Source organism: Cryphonectria parasitica (genome assembly GCF_011745365.1).
Source record: "Cryphonectria parasitica EP155 unplaced genomic scaffold M406scaffold_6, whole genome shotgun sequence".
In the NCBI taxonomy this organism is placed as follows: Eukaryota; Fungi; Ascomycota; class Sordariomycetes; order Diaporthales; family Cryphonectriaceae; genus Cryphonectria; species Cryphonectria parasitica.
In genome coordinates, this window is record NW_024468914.1 from 1,369,082 (window position 1) to 1,389,186 (window position 20,105).

At 50.6% G+C, this 20,105-nt stretch overlaps 4 protein-coding genes across 4 annotated transcripts; 3 read left to right on the plus strand and 1 right to left on the minus strand.

Annotated features, from left to right (window-relative positions):
• Window positions 1-2,361: 2,361 nt before the first annotated feature.
• M406DRAFT_222652 (subtilisin-like protein) lies at window positions 2,362-3,261 on the plus strand (the record flags this gene model as incomplete). The annotated part of the gene is made up of 2 exons (XM_040915626.1): window positions 2,362-2,565; window positions 2,641-3,261. Coding segments are annotated over 2 exons (825 nt in total), but the record flags the coding sequence as incomplete, so codon positions are not given.
• A 528-nt stretch (window positions 3,262-3,789) lies between these two features.
• M406DRAFT_262729 (uncharacterized protein) lies at window positions 3,790-4,611 on the plus strand (the record flags this gene model as incomplete). Its single annotated transcript, XM_040917533.1, has 1 exon — window positions 3,790-4,611. The coding sequence occupies one exon, from the start codon at window positions 3,790-3,792 to the stop codon at window positions 4,609-4,611; it is 822 nt and encodes a 273-aa protein (XP_040774374.1).
• A 4,538-nt stretch (window positions 4,612-9,149) lies between these two features.
• Window positions 9,150-10,530, minus strand: M406DRAFT_293064 (uncharacterized protein; the record flags this gene model as incomplete). Its single annotated transcript, XM_040919067.1, has 2 exons — window positions 9,150-10,303; window positions 10,386-10,530. 2 exons carry the CDS (start codon window positions 10,528-10,530, stop codon window positions 9,537-9,539), a joined length of 912 nt encoding a protein of 303 aa, XP_040774375.1. The 3' UTR covers window positions 9,150-9,536.
• Window positions 10,531-17,309: 6,779 nt separating this feature from the next.
• On the plus strand, window positions 17,310-19,030 carry M406DRAFT_227455 (MFS general substrate transporter; the record flags this gene model as incomplete). Its single annotated transcript, XM_040915770.1, has 2 exons — window positions 17,310-17,469; window positions 17,544-19,030. Coding segments are annotated over 2 exons (1,647 nt in total), but the record flags the coding sequence as incomplete, so codon positions are not given.
• Window positions 19,031-20,105: the final 1,075 nt, after the last annotated feature.

The following is a 20,105-nucleotide window of genomic DNA, read 5'->3' on the forward strand; positions in this document are numbered from 1 at the left end:
TATGAAAAACATGACATGACAGAGATAACATCATGATCGGGGTCACTTCAGCAAAGAGGGGTAATACTGTCAGCAAATCACGTGAATAGCTTGGGTTTGCCTGAACGTCACCTCACATTATGTTCCCCGCCTCAAGGAAGAATTCTGAGCTCGTAATTGAAGGATCATACCTCAAAGCTACCATACGGTCATCATGCTTGAATCTGTAGACAGGGCCTTCCATCTCATCTTATTTTCAGCTCCGCTCTGCTCTATTCTCGCTCACTTTCTAATTTTAGAGGCGTACAGATGACACCATAGCCTGGTAACATGGCATGGAGCAATGTGCATGCACTCCACATTATCACGGAAGCCCTTTCCAGTAGTCTACGGTCGAAACACTCTGACAAAGCACGAGCCATCAAAGCAGAACTTAGCCATAAAGATTTCAACAATATTCTATTTCACCTGAGCGTGCTCCACACCGAGTTGTCAGGCATCCTCAGGAGAAACGAGGTGCCACCAGGAGACCCAACAGCAGAAGAGAGGTTGGGCCCGCTGATAACGAAATTCGAAGATGTCTTCGACCACATGGTTATCGGTAGTTTCCCTAGGAGCAACATTGGCCGCGATACATCGAACCTTCTGCTACCAAAAGCGGTAGAACTCTATCAGACGTCTCCGACCTTTTCAATAGAAGCAGCTATTAAGCCCAACAGAGCGGACCGCCTGAGAAGATTGCTTCCCTTTCTGGAAGCAGTCAATAGCCTGAACGATGAGGAACCTGAAGACGGCGACACAGAGACCTTTGAAGATACCGACTCAACTAGCGATCCTCCTCCGGCTTTGCATTTGCGGCAGGATACTGAAAGTATCAAGCAGCTAATCAATAAGTTGCACGCGACATTGCATCGCCATTGGCCATGTCAGGAACATCAATACCAGGCAAGAGAGCCTGGCAACAAATTCACTCTGGGCTCATGCGAGAAAGCCTTTGTCGAACTGGATTCCCGTTGGCTCCTTTCCAATGAACCGATGGAAGACTTCTTCCTTGCACTCGAAGGAAATGGTATTGACCAACTCTGCGAATTCCAATACGCGGCAAACGAAGGATAGTAAGTTTCAATGGATGCTATTCTTGCGGTTCCCTCTCAAGAGATGCGAACGTAATGAAGCTGACCAGAAACAGGATTCAACCCGATGAGTGCATCTGCCAGATCTCCAGCGACGATGTGCAAGATTTCTGCTTATCGCTTCTCTTCGATGGTACCAGCAGACTTTGGTACCACGGCAACGAAGCTCGCAGGTCTCGGGATCGACTTCACGTGATCAGCGACCGTTCACAAAGTTTCGATATCGTTTCCCTCAGAGCCCTCTGTTCGGATTCAAAATTTAATTTCGCCATGGCTATGAAGGTCGAGATACTGGTCGCAAGAGCAGTTTTGATCCTGACCGATGGCCCATGGATGCCAAACGAGGATGCGCTATCTCTGGATACTATCTTTTTGTCTTGCCGTCGCAGTCGAGATGATGGCCGCTCTCATCTTCTTGATTCCTCGCTCACCCAGGTCTTCATACCAACTTACTTCAGTTCCCTGACTCCTTCGGTCCGCAAATCACACAGCCAGTTCGCACATGCGTTTCCTATAATAAAAGCTCTGGGAATACTAATAGCTGATATTGAGAAGCACCGGCTGAAACGGGCCACTCCTGAAACGGGAATCACACCGCTCACCCGAGCCAGGCACATCCTTGAGAGCATCAGAAAGTATATTGGTCCAGGAAGCGGGATTTGCAAGGCCATTAGCTTTTGCCTTGGTAATGATTCAATCGAGCTTTACCCAGGCGGACGAGAAGCAGCCTCGTTATACGATCCAGCATTTCTCACATTTCTCTACGAAAACATCGTAAGAGAACTAGAGAAGGACTACAATATATGTGCTCAGGTCCCTTGGAATCAGATCTACCAGATCGGAAACACAAATGCTATAGGCACAAGCAGCTCAAGCAAGTGCACACATGCTCAGTTCAAGGCCGTCTACCGCACTCAAAGGAATATCTGTCCCTTTTCCCCAATCGTTGAGCAAGAACCCGGACCCTCGAAATCTCAGCAAACATCCCTTCCTCGACGACAACACATTCCAGTTGATATCAAGCACCTCCTGACAAATGGGTATGCTTCTACAGCAGCTGCAGAGAGGTAAGCAACACTGTTCTACATTCTTCGTTTTATCGCACAATCTGAGAAATTATAGGACCCCTGAGACGGATCGTTGGTTCAAGAAGCTGGATGATGTCCACACAGTCCTGAACTCACGCCGAGGAAGAAAATTGAGCGACACTGGGAGCCCAGATGTCGACGATGACGAATTGAAGAGCCTCGTTAGGATTGCTCTTCTTGATACAGGCGTTGATCTGACACATCCTGAATTTGAAGATTACCTGCGGAACGGCCAACTGCACGCTGGTATTGATCTCTATGACCAAGGAAACAAACATGGCGTCGTGGACCTTGATGGACATGGGACGCATATGTGTCACACGCTGCTGAGAACAGCGCCCTTTACAAGAGTGTATCCGACAAGGGTTTTCAAGGATCTCCATACATTGAATCAAGATGAAGAGGCCAAGCCGGCTTCTGTTATCGCGAAGGTACGACAGTTACACAACTGTGCCCAGAGAAAGGTCCACATTACTAACATATATAGGGCTATCCGCTATGCCGTTAAGGTGTGGGACGTGGATATCATCACCATGTGTTTCGCTTTCACCAACGACCAAGCCGAGATTGAAGATGCTATGGACGCCGTTCAGAAACAGAAAGAGGTGCTCATACTCGCTGCAGCATCCAACAACACCGCCCTCGAGAGTGAGCCAGTCGGGTTTCCAGCCCGCGCATCAGAGCACGTTATATGTGTCAATTCATCTTCGGCTGCAGACATGAAGTCAAACTTCAGTCCAGAAGGCATTGATGGTCAGGCAAATCTCAGTGCAGTGGGTGAAGGTATCAAGGCTTCCTGGCCACTGCTTCTGCAGAGTCACAATTCCAATCAGCCCTACAAAATCTTGGATGGGACTTCATCCGCCACTATCATTGCTGCAGGTATTGCCGCCTTGATTTTGGACTTTTCTCGATACAACGGCCTTACCTTAAGGGACGACGAACTGAAGAGTTGGAACAAGATGAAGACCAAACTCCAGAAGACCGATGATATGCGGATGGTGATCTGGAAATGCATGACGCATAAGAAGGGAGGATGTGGCTACAATTTCATTAAGCCTTGGAGGCTGCTATTGAAAGCGGATATGACGGATATTGCCAGGGAAATCATGGGAGCTCTGAAAGGTAAGTTTAGAAGGTTCGAGTAGGCTTGAGTTCAGGCTGTACCATCCAGTCCAATCATGTAGCCATTACGATTATGCGCGCCAGATATGTGTCAGCAACAACACATCAATACATGAGCCTAGTCCCAATCTTCTCACGTGGAGGACACTATTGGGCGACCAGATATCTCACTTGTTCACGCAGCATGGGCTTACAGCTGGACCAGGGTCACCGCCACTGTTAGACTCACTGGAGCTGAACAGGAGGCAGCCCATTTCGTTGACGCTCCTTAGTGTGGTGCAGTACAAGTGTCTTCTACCGTGTATTCTAGATCCCCTTGCATACTTTTATTGCGCGAACGTAAGCTCGTGAAGGAACTCAATCTTCCGGAATCACATTTACTATCCCATTCATTGAGCACGTTCGTCTACTGCCTGGGTTTGTCCTTATTTATTTCTCCCTTGGCAACGTGGAATGTATTTACCATGGCAAGATCGAAGAGGTGGATCTTGACCAAGTCCTGTGACTATCAACCTGGAGGAAGCCTTCAACTTGGCCAGATCCTTGCCAAGCCGAAGTATCCATCTCACGCACTGCAGCCGGCTGGACCGCTGCCTCTCCCCCAAGGATTAATCGTTGAGCATACTTCTTGTGAAGACCTTGACGTGCGAGTGAACGACGAGCTCGCCGCGCATTTTGATGCTTGGGCAAGTTTCTACCTAGTTTCGACAAACACCGAGGCCGTCTCTACACGATCGAAGAGCTTCAGCTGGCATTTCGACAAGCTCGATAGCATAACAATGACACCATCACTCGATTATGTCCGAGCAGCTATGGGTCATGGCGATGTGCCGGCAAGCCTCAAGAAGTGGTCTTTCAGCATGCGAGTGTACATGGTCACGGGCGTCCGCATTGTGAGCGGCGCCAGGATCTCACGTAGCAATGAGGCTGAGGCTCGACTTTCTGGGTCTGCACAGGTCAGCTTGAACACAGGGATTGATCCAGTCGGTGCTGGGGCTGGACTGGGATCGAAGTCATCACATGCCGAATCTGTTGGAAGAACGTCGGATTTCGTATTTGCGTATCGCCTGAACGAGATTCGATATCGTGGCAAAATCACTCATGAGCCCTATAATGGAGGAGAGCTCTCTTCAACAGAAGCCAAGGGCCCATCCCGCCCGGAAATCATTGTTGATGGTTTTGAGGTGCTTGGAATCTGTGAGGATTCCTGGAAAGGGAACGCGAGGGATTTTGATCAGGTGACGATTGCTTCGCATGAAGACCTTGAGTGTTATTTGAGCAAATAGTCACGAGGAGTTTTGAGAATATAAATCGGCTATACAAACACAAAAGTTAGAGGATAGGTGGAGAGGGGGAAATGCTGCACTTCACCTTCTGTCACATTGTCATGTGGAGAAGATCGAGAGAGAAATATGTTGTCTGTGAGGCCTCGAGCTTTACTTCTCAGTCCATCGTTATCGACAGGTTGTTACAACAGGTATCTCCTTGTAAGAGGGAGTGAAAAATCTCAATATCACTATTGATGACTATTAACGTAAGAAGTTCTATACATGGCCAGACGGAAGACATTATGATACCTCAGTGCGTTAGGCATGAATATCGATGTACTCCTTGCTGTGGGAGACGTTGCGAGCCGAGATCCAAGTTTCGATCTTGGATATTGCGTTCACTACTAACTGCCTCGTGCATAAGGCCCTGCAGTGCGGCCCTCGGAACGACTGCAAAATACATTGCGAGGCCGATAACAAACATGAGTTGACCAATCTATCCAATCTTTCATGAAAACTGTAATTAGTAATGCTCAACGCATTTCAGGATTGCGCTCTGAGCTTGGAGAACATGATCATATGCATTTGCTCTTGGCATATATCGTGGCTCTCTCCTGGCTTCTTTCCGAGTACATATATGACCAAAGGGAGCCTAGTCATGGTTCTTTGGCATAGGAAATGATAATGTCATGTCTCAAAAGGCGCATCATGCTTGTCAGAGGAATATACATCTCATCACGATTGGCCGCTGTCGAGTTGATGTTGTAAGGAGATTTGATGAAAGGCTAACTGGGCTATGTAAACACCGTACATTAGGTTCCAACGGCGGCAAGCTCAGTGCTACAAGGTGTCTGATCAGAGGATGAGGCCATCGATGGGTTAGTAGCAGCTCAATGTATGGTGCGGCTATACTCTATGTAATTACACAAAAGGTTCACAACAACTAAGATGTATTCACTTATGTACAACGTATATGCTTCAAGTTTTACACTTGCGCGATTAGGCAAGAAATCAAACCTGCCTTGAATAACACAAACAATCTCTTACAAGGAAGAAGAACCCCACCGTCACCTATCTGCGAGCGTTAAGTAGGTATAACTCGTAGCACGAGGATATGGTTGAGCATTATTGCGCTCTGAGTGTTTTCATCCGTCCGTCCTACACAAAAGCAGTCTGAATGGATCGTCAGCAAAACAGTCTCGTATTTTCTACTGACTGGCTTGCGTTGGGCAGCTATTTTCAAACGATATTCTGCAGTGGTAACGAATATCCGCCCTGGCTTGAGATGAAACAAGAACGGTATGCACGGCTGCTACATCTACATTCATTGATAGACGAGAGTAATTCCGCTCTCGCACTGAGATCAACAATTTCTTTGCCATCTGCAACCCCTCTCTAAATTGTACGATACGGACGGAGTTCCAGCGTGTATTTCGGAAATTGAGAATATCTCCAGAATCCGTATAGGCCATCGTTTTCTTACATGTTATCACAGGAGGCAGTGTCCAATATGTAGTGATACAAAATATCAGACTCAGCGCACTGGTATTGTCAGACAAGAAATCAAACCCACAAGCACTGGAGCAGGGGGGCCATCTGTCTCGAAGGCGTTTTGGATCCTGGTGCGAACGCACATTCCTTCCCGTCCCAGGCTGAAGGATACGACGCCACCATCGGAACATTGAATATTAATAAATCATGATCGAAGTGTGGGGTCGTGTTCCGAAAAGCGACGCTGTCCCCATCCACTTTTGACACCTTGGCTCGCATGTTCATCTTTCCAAATTGGAGACCGGAAGTCGGTACGAGAAGGAAACAAGACAACCTCAATCACGTCATTGCCGCCCCTTGCTGGGCTGTAACATCTTCGCAAGTCAGGGAAACAATGGAGAGAGGACGTTGGAGGGATCTGTCTGCGCGCAGAGTACGTGCACTTGTCTTGCAGGCCTTGGGGCCATCGTTGCCCTATCATGGCACCTCATCTGTCACTGGAGGGGCCCAATGCCTGCATCACGCAATCTCCAGTGGCTGCCGATGCAGCTGTGTGTTGCACTGCTGCGCAACAACCCAGTCGGTGGCCCCATAGGGCTGCTGGGTATGTTTCATTGCATCAGGATCTATTCGAAGAGTTTCATCATTTGAGTTGGCCGTCAATGGATGGTAGCAACGGCTCCGATGCATGTCAAGATGCCCCCGCTGCGTATCTGACGATCTGTGTTGGATTGCGATACTGATCACTTGATGAGTCGATGACGGCGCTTCAACACGAGCGTGCCGCGTGGCAGCAATAGACTGGATGATCCAGTATTCTATTCTAGTATCTCGTCGAATTGCCCCTGGCTGTTCAACACGACGGGTGTCGGTGTAGCCGATACGAGATTCCTCGATTTGTTGTCGGCTTCGAGATCATATCCGAATCCTCATAATCAACAACCACACATCGACTGCGTAGCAATTGTTACGCAGTTCTGGTGGGGCTTGGGTTAGCGATTCCTATGTCTGGAAGCAATATACAGACCCGTTCGGGTACAGAAGGTGGAACATCACCTTTTTGGTGATCATCCAAGGCTTCAAGAGGCTATTGTGGATCTCGGCCCCAGCCTCGTATAGAGGGGGAGAATAAAACCAACTCGAGATGGTGTCAATAGGCATTCTTGAAATAGCCATGAAACAATGAATCATATTACATCTATCACAGTACGAGTTGACTTGGGTCTGCATCCATGGGACCTTACAAATTGGTATCAACGTCGACTGGTTCGGCTGTTTTGTCAACATTGTGAAGTACCCTCAAGGTCCAGCTCAACCATTGTGAATACTGTATATGCAATTCTTAATGCTTCATATAGATGGTCAGAACATAGTTCAGAATAATGAGGTATTGAGTTTATGCTAAGATGGACAAGTGCAATAAATATAACGGTCATTGGCTGCTTAGGCATGTGTTCACTCTAGGTTTGTGGCAACTAGAAATCGTCCGTCCCGACACGGACAGTCTCGAGCTTCTATCATGCCACTGCAATTTAGGCGACGCAGGGCACCCATACTAAAATCAAAAAAGCCTTGGTGGTGGACAAACATGAAGTGACATGTATATGAGGCCCGAACAGGTATCCATCCCTACCAAAAATCAAGCATAGCAGGTGTGGCATGTTTTCGTGTCTACAGAATTGATATGAGAGTGTTTAATGAACTTCTCAAGGCTTCAGTGCGCCGATTTGTCTCCAAAATGAAACCCAGCTATCAATTCCGTCCTGACATTTGCTCGCGTTGAATTGGAGGAAACATGATCTCCCGCCAAGACAGATGAATCGTCTGAAGGAAGACCAGCGCGACAATGCCCAGACTGGACATCCATCCCCTTCATCTCCAGGGCCAAGGCGGATATAGAGAGGAAGGAGTTCATCCATATAGAGCCAAGACACAGAAAGGAGCATCAAACTCTAATAGAGACACGCCGACAAGATTCCTCGGTACTCGGTGGCAAAAGCCAACGGCCAAAGAGCTTCCTGAAAGGGGCAGCACACGTGAAGCACAAAATACTCGGGGTTGACGGCAGACCCTGGAAGGCCGGCCATGTTCCCCCTTCTCTCGACCCCGTCTCACGTCACACAGCCATTTTTGCGCGCCTGGGATTTCATGTGGTAGCTTGTGAGATGCCCGCCTTGGCATCTTACCGCCCGCCGCCGTGGGCCAGGGTAATTCACCGTGCCATCTTACCCGACCGATCGGCTTTGGATGGGTTGCGCTGGGGCCTGGGATGAGGGTGACAGGCTGGGAAACGGTGTGTGAGTGGGGATGCGCTGAGAGAGATGTCGGCCGGACCGTGATGACCGTCTCTTGTGGGACTGGGCCTTTATCAGATCCAAAGCGGCCTGACAGCCCGAACAGTGGGCACCAATTTGGGTCTGAGACAATCAAGGAGGCCGGAACATGAAATATGGCTTGATGAGAAGAAGGGCAGAAAATAGTAAGCAGAAGTATACACACACACACAGAGAGAGTCAAGGACGATACACTCACCCCTCCCTCCGTTTCCCCTCCAGCCACTCTCCCCTCCTCCTCTCCCCTCTTTCTTTCCTCTCCTACTCCAGAATAGGGAGGCAAGAACGAAAAGAGAAAAAAAAAAGTGACACAGAAGAGAGAAAGAGATCGACGATTGCTGGGGCCGCGTCAGCTCCCCCCCGATGCGGGTTTAGCACTCGGCGATCCCCACAATTCGATGCCCCGCTGCAACTCTTCCATTTCGAAACGGCTGTCGGGAGTCGGCGGCCAGTGTTGGGTTTGGTGAACCGAACTCATGATAAACAGGAGGGGAACTGGAAAGGAGAGAGGGGGAGGGGCTTTCTTTCTGTAGATAGGCAAGAGGTGGGCGATGACATCGATCGCGAAGCAGTAAACCTTGTCGCGCGTGGGATGGGGCCACACCACGACAAGCACTGGACAACCGGCTGCTTATCAGGGCTGGGCCTCTTTTTTTTCTTTTCCTCCTTCTCAGTCTTGCACTCGAAGAAGGAAAACCTGGAATCCATATTTGCACCAGCAAGAATTATGATGAGGATGCACAGGCCACATGAAATTTTGTAACTATTTTGTAATCAAATGGGAATAGGTATTGTAAATAGTGAATGCAAGTTGTTGAATGAAATGCTTTTGCCCAAGCACCAGGTCAGGCATCCGAACCGTGAAAACCGTCCCAAACCATCTAGCCCAGAAAAAAGATAAACGCCCAAGAATGATGATGATATGTACAGTGCATGTACATGCCCAGAAACCAATATGATATCACCGATATAACCGATATGTGCCAGAGAAAGAAAAGGAAAAAAAAACCCCGATCCAACCACCATGATCACATCACTATCCCCATTTTCGGTAAGTCTCATTTCGTCAACAAGGATTCGGGTCTTTTATCCCAAACCCTCACACACCAATCGGATGGGTTAGATGGTGAGCATGCCCATCAGCATGTAGCACACGAAGCCGACAACGACCCACCACATGAGCAGGCGAAGGCCGACGTTGAGCATCTGCATGCGGTTCCTTCTGCGGGAGCGGCGGACAAAGTCGCTGCTGTCGTTGACGTTGGGGAACTTCTGAGCCTTGGGCACACACTCGCCCAGGAACGCGCACAGGGGCTCCCAGCCCTCCTGGACGCGGAACTCGAGCAGCCTCTCGGGCTTCTTGCCGTCCTCGGTGGCCAGCTTGACCACGTTGGCGTAGTGGCGGCGGTAGATGTCCTTGCCGCGGTTGGCAAAGTCGCCCTCGAAGAAGGTGTCGAAGAACATCTTGAGCATCGGGTAGTACATCTGCGCGGCCCACGACCCGGACAGGCCAAAGGGGAGGATCTTGTTGCTGAGCGCCGCCAGCTCGTGGTCCGTCGCCCGCCAGAAGACGGTCGGCAGCGTCGACTTGTGCCAGCTGTCGACGTCGCGGCCCGTCAGGACCACCTTGGCCTCGGGGTACACCTCGATCAGCTCCTCGGCAAAGGCGCACGCAGGCCAGTCGCACACGGCCTGGCAGTTGCCCAGCAGCTGGTCCCAGAACTCGCGGGTGCGGATGGTGCCCTCGGGCAGTGGAGAGCGCTCGGGGAAGTACTTGGCCACCAGGGCGTCGTGCCACAGCAGGGCGTCGGGGGGGTTCTCGATCGAGGCGCACATCATGTGGTAGGTCTCGACGTAGCCCAGGTGCCTCATGGCCGCACGCATAGCTAGTATCAGATGTCAGTTTTTTTTTATATCTTTTCTGTGCGTAATGACCCGATGTGTTGTTATGTGAGGGCTCAAACATACAAGCTGTGCCTGTTCTTCCAGTCGCCAGCAGCAGAACCTTCATGGGAACAGTCCTGGTCTGCTTGCGCTTGTCGAAATCCGTGTCATTGGTGAAGACATCTGTGATGGGCTTGCGAGTGTATGTGTCTGCGTAGCAGGGGAACATCTGGGGCTTCTCGATGGCCGACATCTTGGGTGGTGCGTTGGTTTGTTTTGGTTTTTTGCTGATTCGACGACTGCAGGGTTGCTTGGAAATTACAAATGGGTATCCTTTTTTCTTTTTCTTCCAAAGTGTAGTGTTTGACAGGAAAGGATGACGAGCGTATTATTTTCTGGGAATAAAATATAACGAGTGGTGTGTGTGTGTGTGTGTGTGTGTGTGCGCTCGTCAAGGAAGGATATGTGTAGGTGTAAAAGGAACGGGCTTGGTTCGTCCTTGGTCACGGTTGGTGTAGTAGCCTGACGACTTGAAGATGAAGATGGAAAGGAGAAGATAATAGAGAGACAAGAGAAAAAGAAAAATAAGACCTTCAAGACGGCCAAAACAGAGAGGCGGTCGACGGCCAGAAATAAAGATCATGAACCACCAGGATGTATGAGCTACGGGGCTAAGGTGACAGATGGGGCCTCTCGAAAGTGAAGGGTACGTACTCACCCACGCAGGAAACTGACAAGGGTGCGTACGTATACACGCTCAGGTCCTGGACGGGCCGTCAGGGTTATTGCCTTCGCCTCTCAGGAGACTGACTGACAGGAGGAGGGTACTTTGGTACATGAGTAAGTGCGCACCCTGTGGCAGGGCCAGGCCCGTCTCTTCCTTGTCCCCTTTTCTCCCTCCTCGTCCCCCTCCCTCCCTGGTCATCCCTGACTATCAACTAGGGGTTGAGGAGTCTGTGATTTTGTGTGGGGAAAAAGGCCAGGGCGATACCAGGTGGAAGGGAAAGGGTGTGACGGAATCTCGCATGGAGATGAAATGTGGAAAACGAAACCGGCCTAGTGACGAAGTATGGAAAATGCAACGCCACATTCAACTACTACGTACTACCAAGTAACAGACAAGTTTTGGGATGCGCAAGGGAAACCAAAAAAAGAACAAGAGGGAAACAAAAGGAAACAACATGACAGCACGAACCGATGGCTACTCATTCAAACTGTGGCGTAGAGTAACCTGTCACAATTGATGATGGGTTTGAATTTCAGGCCCGCAAACAGAAACAAGGAGTGGGGAGGAAAGGTGACGGAAGTAAGAGTGACGGACGCCGGGCCGGGCAGCTTTCAGGGCCAAAGAGGGCGAGGGGCGGCTGATTTAGTCGCGCGTACTATTGTATTATGGTAAAATGAAAATGGTACGAATGTACAGAACTATAGGACGAGAATGAACAAGCAAAGAGGAAGAAGAAAAAAACAAAAAAAAACACAGAGCAGAAGTGGAGCGGCTATAGCAGCAGTAGCGACAACTTGCAAGCAAAGCTCGGCCCCTCCTCCTGAGTGGCTAATATCCAAGCTGATCAGGGTGGAGACTTTGTTTCCTATTGATTTATGGTGGCGCACGGAGGCTCGATCATTTGCACAGAGCAAGAGCCAGATGCGCCCATGTGTGGCTGGCTGGCAGGCTCTCCTCTCCTGGCTGGGGGGTTGACTGCATTCTTCATCCTTCCCAACCAGGCGAGGCTTGGAAGATGTCGTTGTCGTCGTCGTTCGGTCGTTCGTTGGCTCGTTGGTTTAGTCCCCCGATCCTTGGAGCTCTGGTTGACGCTTGGGCGGTGCGACGTCGATCCCATCTAGCCACAACCGCAATAGGTCGCGGTTGGTCGAGAACACTAGGCGCAACTTGTCATCAATTTCATCTTGATTAGGATGCTAGGGGTTTGGATGGGAATAGCCAAGGAGCCGCATTGTTGGGTAGGCGTGGAGCCCCCCCTGTGCAGCGAACCTCCCAAGTTGGCACCCGGAAGTCGGACGGGCGCTCCAAGGAGGACAGTCATGCTCTCTCAACAAACCTCTAATGCGCCGTCACGGTAGCGCCAAGCTTTTCTTGCCAAGACCTTTGGTGCTACATGGGAATAAATTGCAACTGGATGTGATCGATCACAGGGTGGAAACACAGAACAGGATCTACACCGAGAAGCGACGTGAACGTTCATGCGCCCATAGTGGTGACCAACCAATGATTGTGCGCAGTATTGTGATCGGCTTTATCATGGTACAAATCGCCTCCCGAATGGAGGAAAGGCGCTCGCAGGTGTACCATAGTACGGTAGAATCTCAGGTTCCCTCCGCGTTTCTGGAGAATTACGAATGTTTCATAGAAAAGGAGCTGTAAGTAACGAGTCGAAACGAGCGCGCCAAGGAGAGGCGACAGTTGAAACAAACGGGCCAGGGTGTGTAAGTGTGTGTGGAGAGGCCAGTACCAGAAGGCAAGTAAGAGAAAGGCCCATCGACCGTTTTTGGGAGCGCTGTGGCGATCCTACCAAAAAAGAGCGATCCACGCACTCTGGCCGCCTTTCTCCAGAGTTGACTGGCCCTGAGAACTCCTGGGTCGGCTGCCACTACCGGTGGGATGCTTCCCGCTGACCAGGAAGCCGACCAGGGACCTGAGGAGAGAGACCAGGGGTCTACGTAATCTCGGGTGTCATCTCTGTGTTCTGCGGCGTGGTTATTTCTAGCAGCAGCATAGGCGTTTTAGCCTGTTGGCTGTGAGGAGAGTTCAGACGACATGCATTACCATCTGCAGCAGACAGGCGATGATCAAGGACGATCCCTCCCCCGTTGAAGAAACTGAGGGGCGCCTGTGCAGTCCCCATAGTAGCTCAGAGGGCCAGTTGGGCGCGGGCGGCCCCGCATGAGCCTGGTGACGACAGTATACTTTTTATATCCTTCTGGGCTTAGCTGGTGGCGTTGTGGATCGGGACAGTTACGCGTCTGTACTACCAAAGCACACTTATAGTTGTATAGAGTTGGTATAGAACAGTAACACAAACCGGGCACGGGGCGGCACGGGAAGAACAACACAAAGACAGAAGGGGAGCCCGTCTGTCATGTCAAAAACCTAGACATCACTGACTCCAGGGCACTTGTTGCCACTACAGGGCTCTCTTCGTACTAAAAGAACCCCCCTGGGACACCACACTTGCCGTCTCTGTACACGCGTCCGGCTTCCGTAGGTGCTGTCCCATCACATCCTGGACACCGAGGCCCGACCTGCATCTCCGGCTGAGACGGTGATATTTTCCCCAGGGATTCGGTAAATTATCCAAACGAGAGGGAGGGCAGCGGCAGTTGCTCCCCTTCCTCATTTCGCTTGGGAGGCTCTGGCCATCTTCGAAAGGTGAGGGGAGGGGAAGAAGCATGGGGGAGGGGATGCTTTGAGCCTCCTCTCCTCATCTAGACCAGACAAGGCACCGGGCGGTTGGAGCCAACAGGCAAGTTGTCTCGTGTTGAGAGCGTCAGCTCATAGCACAACCAGCCATGGATGTACTGATTTGATTTTTCTTCTTCTTTTTTTACTTTCTTTAGTGGGTATTCTCTTTTTTCCTCTTCTTCTGACACCAGTACGACGTAGAAGATTCTTTCATTCCTCGGGCGAGTCCAGCGTAGGGATCGGAGCTCCGACCAAACCCACTACCGGACCAGCTTTGTTAGGGTTTCAAGACTTCCTCATATCACCTGAGTCAAATACAAAAAAGACCAGGTGAGAACAAAGAGGACCGTTTGAAATACTGTCCTGTCTACTGTGCTGCTGTCTTGCTCAACTGATTGTCTTGTACAAAAATCCCTCTCCCTTCATTTCTCCTTTCGAGAGCTGGTGGAAGATCACATGGGATAGAGATTGCAAGAAATAACATACAGATATTAGACCGCCAGTCATCATCTTCACCGGAGACCGACATCCGCGATGCTATATGCAAGACTGTCGATCATCAGTATCAAGTAGCCTACCCCATGCATGTATGCATGGCATAGCATAGCATGGCATGGGGCTTACCGAGGGCCTGCAGGGCTGGCTGGCTGGCCACGGGGCGCCTAAGGTGAAACGGCTGTCCCACTGCCGCTGTCTCAACCGAGTACCGCGTACCGATCAAGTGGGTAATACCGACTCCCGGGAGGCCGTCTGGACCTTTCATCAACCCCTTACACGCGACTACCATGTACCATAGTACTATCGAGGAGGAGAAGGGGCCAGAAAGGTGGGCTTCGGGGATTTAGAATGAGGATCGGAAGGGAAGAAGAAGAAGACGAGAAGAAGAAAAAGTGGGCTACAGCCAGGGCAAGGGTGTACGCAGCAAGCCTCATCATGTCAGGACGGACACTAACACATAGTAAATTAATCCACTGCTTGTACTATGATAGTGTAGCCTTGTGGTGTGATGGTGTGTATGTAGTGCTGCCATAATCTGTAACACTCTGCAGCGATGCCAGACGATCCTGGCGTTGAAGGAAAGAAAAGACGGAAGAAAAGAATGAACGCAAGAAAGGGACGGAACCCTCTGACAAACTGTCTTACCACCAGCCTGGCCTGACCTTGGTTTGCGTGCGTCATCAGGTCATTGCAACTACTATGTAATGCACTGCGCTTGCTTGGGATGAAAAAGAGGAACAAGAAGCGTGCGACAAAGCCAGATGATGATGATGCTGCTGCTCTGCTTTAGGAACCCTCCGGCCAGACCAGATCCAGGTTTGCGGAACATCAGGTGCAGGAACACAATCTGGCGAACCCCGAGGCTTGTGGGGGACGGGATCGCTGGCAACATGGAGCACGAAGATCATAGTAGCCACTACTATGTACACTCCATCAGTACAAACAGAGAAAGAGGAAGAAGAAAAAAACAGGGCTGGGTGGCTGGTGCTCGCTCTTCGTCATCGTGCAGAGCATGTTGCGGGCCGGTAGGAAGAAAAGGGCAGACGGGCCCCAGAAAAAAGCCCCCACCTGCAAAAGACGCGTAATGCCACTAAGCCATGCGACCCCCAGGGCCTATGCTCAGAAGGTCTACTTACCATCTCTCCTACACTATAGTACGCTGAGTACGTACCCTCTGCGTAAGGGGTGGCCAATGGTCGCAGGCCCAACGTCCCTTCTAGGGGTCGACCTGTAACACACTCTCGACAGGCTGACTGCACGATTGGCAAGCTCAGACAGATCAGAGAGCACTTTTAGTTGTTGATGACTGATGAGGGAAAAGACCATGATTATCATTACCTCCCAGCACCACTATTGACGCCCATCTGCCTCTGCTCTTCTTTTCTTTTCGTCGTATCAGTTCCATGTCCTCCTTCTCGTGGTTCCAAAAGTGTTTCTTGAATAATGGGTAATTTGGTGGCTTCGTTCACTCCACAGGACGGTACCCATATCATTACGACAACGCCCCTTAGTCTTTTTCATCCTTACCTTTTTCTGCTTCTTTATTTACTGTAAACCATACACTCTACGTTCCACACATAATATCTTACACAACACAGACACACGCACACATACACACATATACACAGGGTATCATGGACCAGTACGTACCATAGCATCGTCCTCGTCTTAATTAGGATCGCATATTTTTGCGGAGAAAGGGAGGGCGTGCCACTCATCCACACCCATCAATCTATCGGGGATCGGTGGGGAGGGCACACTCTGGGTAGTGGGACCGACGACCGAGACGAGCAGGGACAAGAAAAGAAAGAAAAAAAGGAGGAGAGACTTTCAGCCTACTGGTACCTCCGAGAGGGCCGGGGAGAGGGAAACCCAAGTGATTTGACGGAACGACGATCGCCTGCAGGACGGGGGGCGTCTGAGATATCCTTGTCCCCAGCTACCCTGCAGGCCCCATTCATCACCCCTGCGCGCGTGAACTGACTTTCGTCGTCGGCGTCCTTGTGGCTCTCTGCATTCAAACAAGGCAAGGTCAGCAGGAACGAGAAGAGGGGCGGCGGCAAGGGATCAGGGAATAGAGATTGAGTGTGCCGCTCAACAATTATTTCCACCCGCTGCTGTGGCTCATCAGGTCAGTACGCGCAAATCTGTTCGTCTAGTAATTGTCGTCGTCGTCCTCCGAGTTACAAGGGACCCATTCCCAGCAAGTTTCCCTCTTGTCCCCTCCGCCTCCACCTCCTCCTCCACTTTCCTCTGTGTCTCTTCTCTTCCCTCTCAAAAGGTTCTCTTATTTTTTGTATCATTAAACCGCATGTCCAACCACCTTTTATTTTTTTTTTAGTTCTTTCTTGTTTTGTTTCGTCAGACCTTTTTCGCCGTTGAGGACTCCGGCATCCCATCATTTGCTTTACCAAGATACTTTTACTCTTCTTCACTGCCACTCACTCGCATCTGCCTTTTTTTGTCCCTTGCTCTACCTTCTTATCAAGCCATATTTTATTTTATATCCTTTTGACTCGATCTCACTCTTGTCTAACCCACCCTTCTCGCTCCATAGTCGTTATCTTCTCCGGATCCAATACCCAGATCTGGTATAGCCCTCACAGAGACACGACGTCACAGTACTTGGAAGGAAGGCCAGAGAGAAGCGTTGCCGACTTTCCTTTTTTTCCCTCTTTTCTTCTCATCATCACCAACCTGTTCCTGTGTTGGAGGAGCGGGCTCCCACCAACCGGCCACAGCCAAACATGGCATACACCAACTCCCAGACAACGGCCTCTCAGCCATCACAACCACAACAACAACAAGCCACCTCATTATCACCACCAAGTCAGTTCGACATAATGGACGACCTGAATGAGAAGGAGGCTGGCGACTATGAACAGTTCATCAACCAGGATGGATCAAGAAGTGGTCTTGCCTCATGCGCCTCGTCCATAACAGCCTTTGATCCCAGGAACAGTTCAGACCGCGAGAGGGCCTACCACAGCGATGACGATGACGAATTCACAAAAGGATACTCATCATCCGCACCCTTTCTGCCGAGGGACGAGGAAGCAGCACCAGAGGCGCCCAAGAAGGCTGCACCAGAACATGTCACCTGGATGTCTCTGCCTCACAAGGGCCAGCTTCTGATCCTGTTCCTCTGCCGCATGGTCGACTTTCTTCAGGTTGCCACCCTGCAGGCGTACATCTTTTACCAGCTGCGACACATGGCTGAACAGCAGATACTAGAGGCCGGCTCAGGTATGTTTTACTACCCAGAAAATCCCACTTTTATTGTTGTCATTTTTTCACTAACAGTGTCTGTTTAGATGCAGTCATGTCTGATGCCAAGATCTCAGCACAGGCTGGTCTCCTGACAGGAGGCTTCACCGGTGCTCAAGTTCTCACAGCCATTTTCTGGGGCAAGGTGGCCGACTCTCCCAAGATCTACGGAGGCCGCAAGATGGTGCTCCTGATCGGAACCCTCGGAACGGCGATTGCCTGTTTCGGGTATGGCTTCTCCAACTCATTTGCCACCGCCATGTTCTGGAGAGTTGTCGCAGGCTGCGTCAACGGCCTTGTCGGCATCATCCGGACCATGATCTCTGAGATCACCGTCGAGAGGAAGTACCAGTCCAGGGCTTTCCTCATCCTGCCAATGAGCTTCAACGTCGCTGGTATCTTGGGCCCCATTCTCGGAGGCTGGCTTGCGGACCCGGCTGTGACCCTCCCTGCGTGGTTCGCACCAGGTGCTCCCTTCCACAGCACGCTGATTGAGAAATACCCCTTCGCGCTGCCTTCGATCGCCAACGCTGCCGCCCTCTTCGCCGTGTTTCTGGCTGTCCTCTTTGGCCTGGAGGAAACTTCCAAGTCCAAGAAGGGCACCTACGATATCGGTCTGGACTATGCGGCCCGCGTCAAGTGTTTTATCCTGCGCAGGCCCAGCGACTACGTCTACCACGACCGCAGCGGCTACGACCAGCTCGAGTCGATGCAGATGAGCGAGAAGAGCGGCAGACCCGCGATGCCCGCTGCCCTCCCTGGCAAGAAGAGAAAGACCCTCCCCTTCTCGCGCCTGTGGACCAAGAACGTCATCTTCACCCTCCTCAGCCAGGCCTTTTACGACTTCCACCTGGGCGCCTTCACCAACATCTGGACCCTCTTCCTGTCCACCCCTCGCCCTGGCTTCGTCTCCCCCTCTGTCGAGACCATTCCCGTCGTCGAGGGCCGTGCTCTGGGCAAGCGCAACTTGCTCTGGTTCGCAGGAGGCCTGGGCATGCCTGCTTCTACGGTTGGCAACGCCACCTCCATCCTCGGCGTCCTGGGCATGCTGCTGCAGGTCGTCATGTACCCGCCCATGCACGCCCGCCTGGGAACCCTGCGCAGCTTCCGGTACTTCCTCGTCATCTTCCCCGTGGCCTACCTGCTCGCGCCCTTCCTCGCCACCCTCCCACAGACCCAGAACGAGGACGGCACCACGTCGGTGTCTACCGCCCTCTGGTTCGCCATCGTCATGATCCTGTTCCTGCACACCTCTGCGCGCACCATGACACTGCCCGCCAGCATCATCCTGCTCAACAACTGCAGCCCGCACCCTTCTGTGCTGGGTACTATCCACGGCATCGGACAGTCCGTGTCTGCTGGGTTTAGGACTGTTGGACCCATCGTGGGCGGCTGGTGGTACGGCATGGGCTTGGACTGGGGCATGGTCGCCTTCAGCTGGTGGGCTGTGGCCCTTGTCAGCGTGGGTGGCTCGATTGCCTCCTTGATGCTGTACGAGGGTACCGGCAAGGAGATTGAGCTGGATGACGAGGAGGAATAGATTATGTGATGATATTATTACAAGAGGAAAGAAATTCATTTGTACACTTAGACATCATGTTAATAGCGACTGCATTTCAACAAGACATTCTGAGTCTTGAACTTCACATTACTTTGCTCACTTACTTACTGGTCCAAGTGATGATCACATAATGATGACTTGTATTTTCCTACTTCTTACCATGTCTACTGAGTGATGATCCTAGAGGACATGAATGATATACTGTTGCCATACAACTGACTGGCTGCTACGATGAACCGCTCAGCTAGTCTACTGTCTAAGTATGTAAAACAACTTATGTATACTATCTTAGCCGCACTTGGCTCAGACCGCACGAAATCTGCTCTATTGCAACCTTAGCCAGCCTTTGCCCTTACCTTCCTACCAATTTCAGAACCTACACACAAGAGTCGTAAAGAAGATTAAATTGCAGGTGGGATGAGGCGTCATTTGGGAAATTCTAGTCTCTCTTAACATCTACATAATTCAAAATGGCAATTCTCAACAGAGAAAGCATCGAGGATTGACCAACAAACCCACAACTAAAAAAAAAAAAAAAAAGCCTTATAATCTTTATTATTGTTGTTTGATGATCTTGCTTCTAAATCCAAAATCAATCAGCATTCTGACTTGAGCATTTTCGAACATCACTTCAGCAGTATTGATTATTACGTGAACATGAACCTCGGGACAACACAATCTCATTCTCATCTGGTCGTATATAAAGGTGTCATGATTCATCAAATCATTCTACTTAGTAAGTACAAACACGTAACATGTGATGCCTCGCTATGCTAAATGCTATGTAAATTCAGGTCTCCCCGATGTAAGAACGCAGCCTGCATGTCTCATGTCTCGTAACTCGTTATTGAAAGAGCCAGCAACAAGTATTATACCTCGCAACGAGCCAAACGCCGAAAGTAAAGGGGGGAAATATCCTTTTTTTCTACTGTTCACACGATCCCATTGCGGTGCTCATCAAGACGAGCATCATCCTCCGTGGCAAGTTGGCGCAGCCGAAACGTTGGCGGAGAAATCAAACCATTCTCGTTCCTAGACCGTCTTCCCAACCACT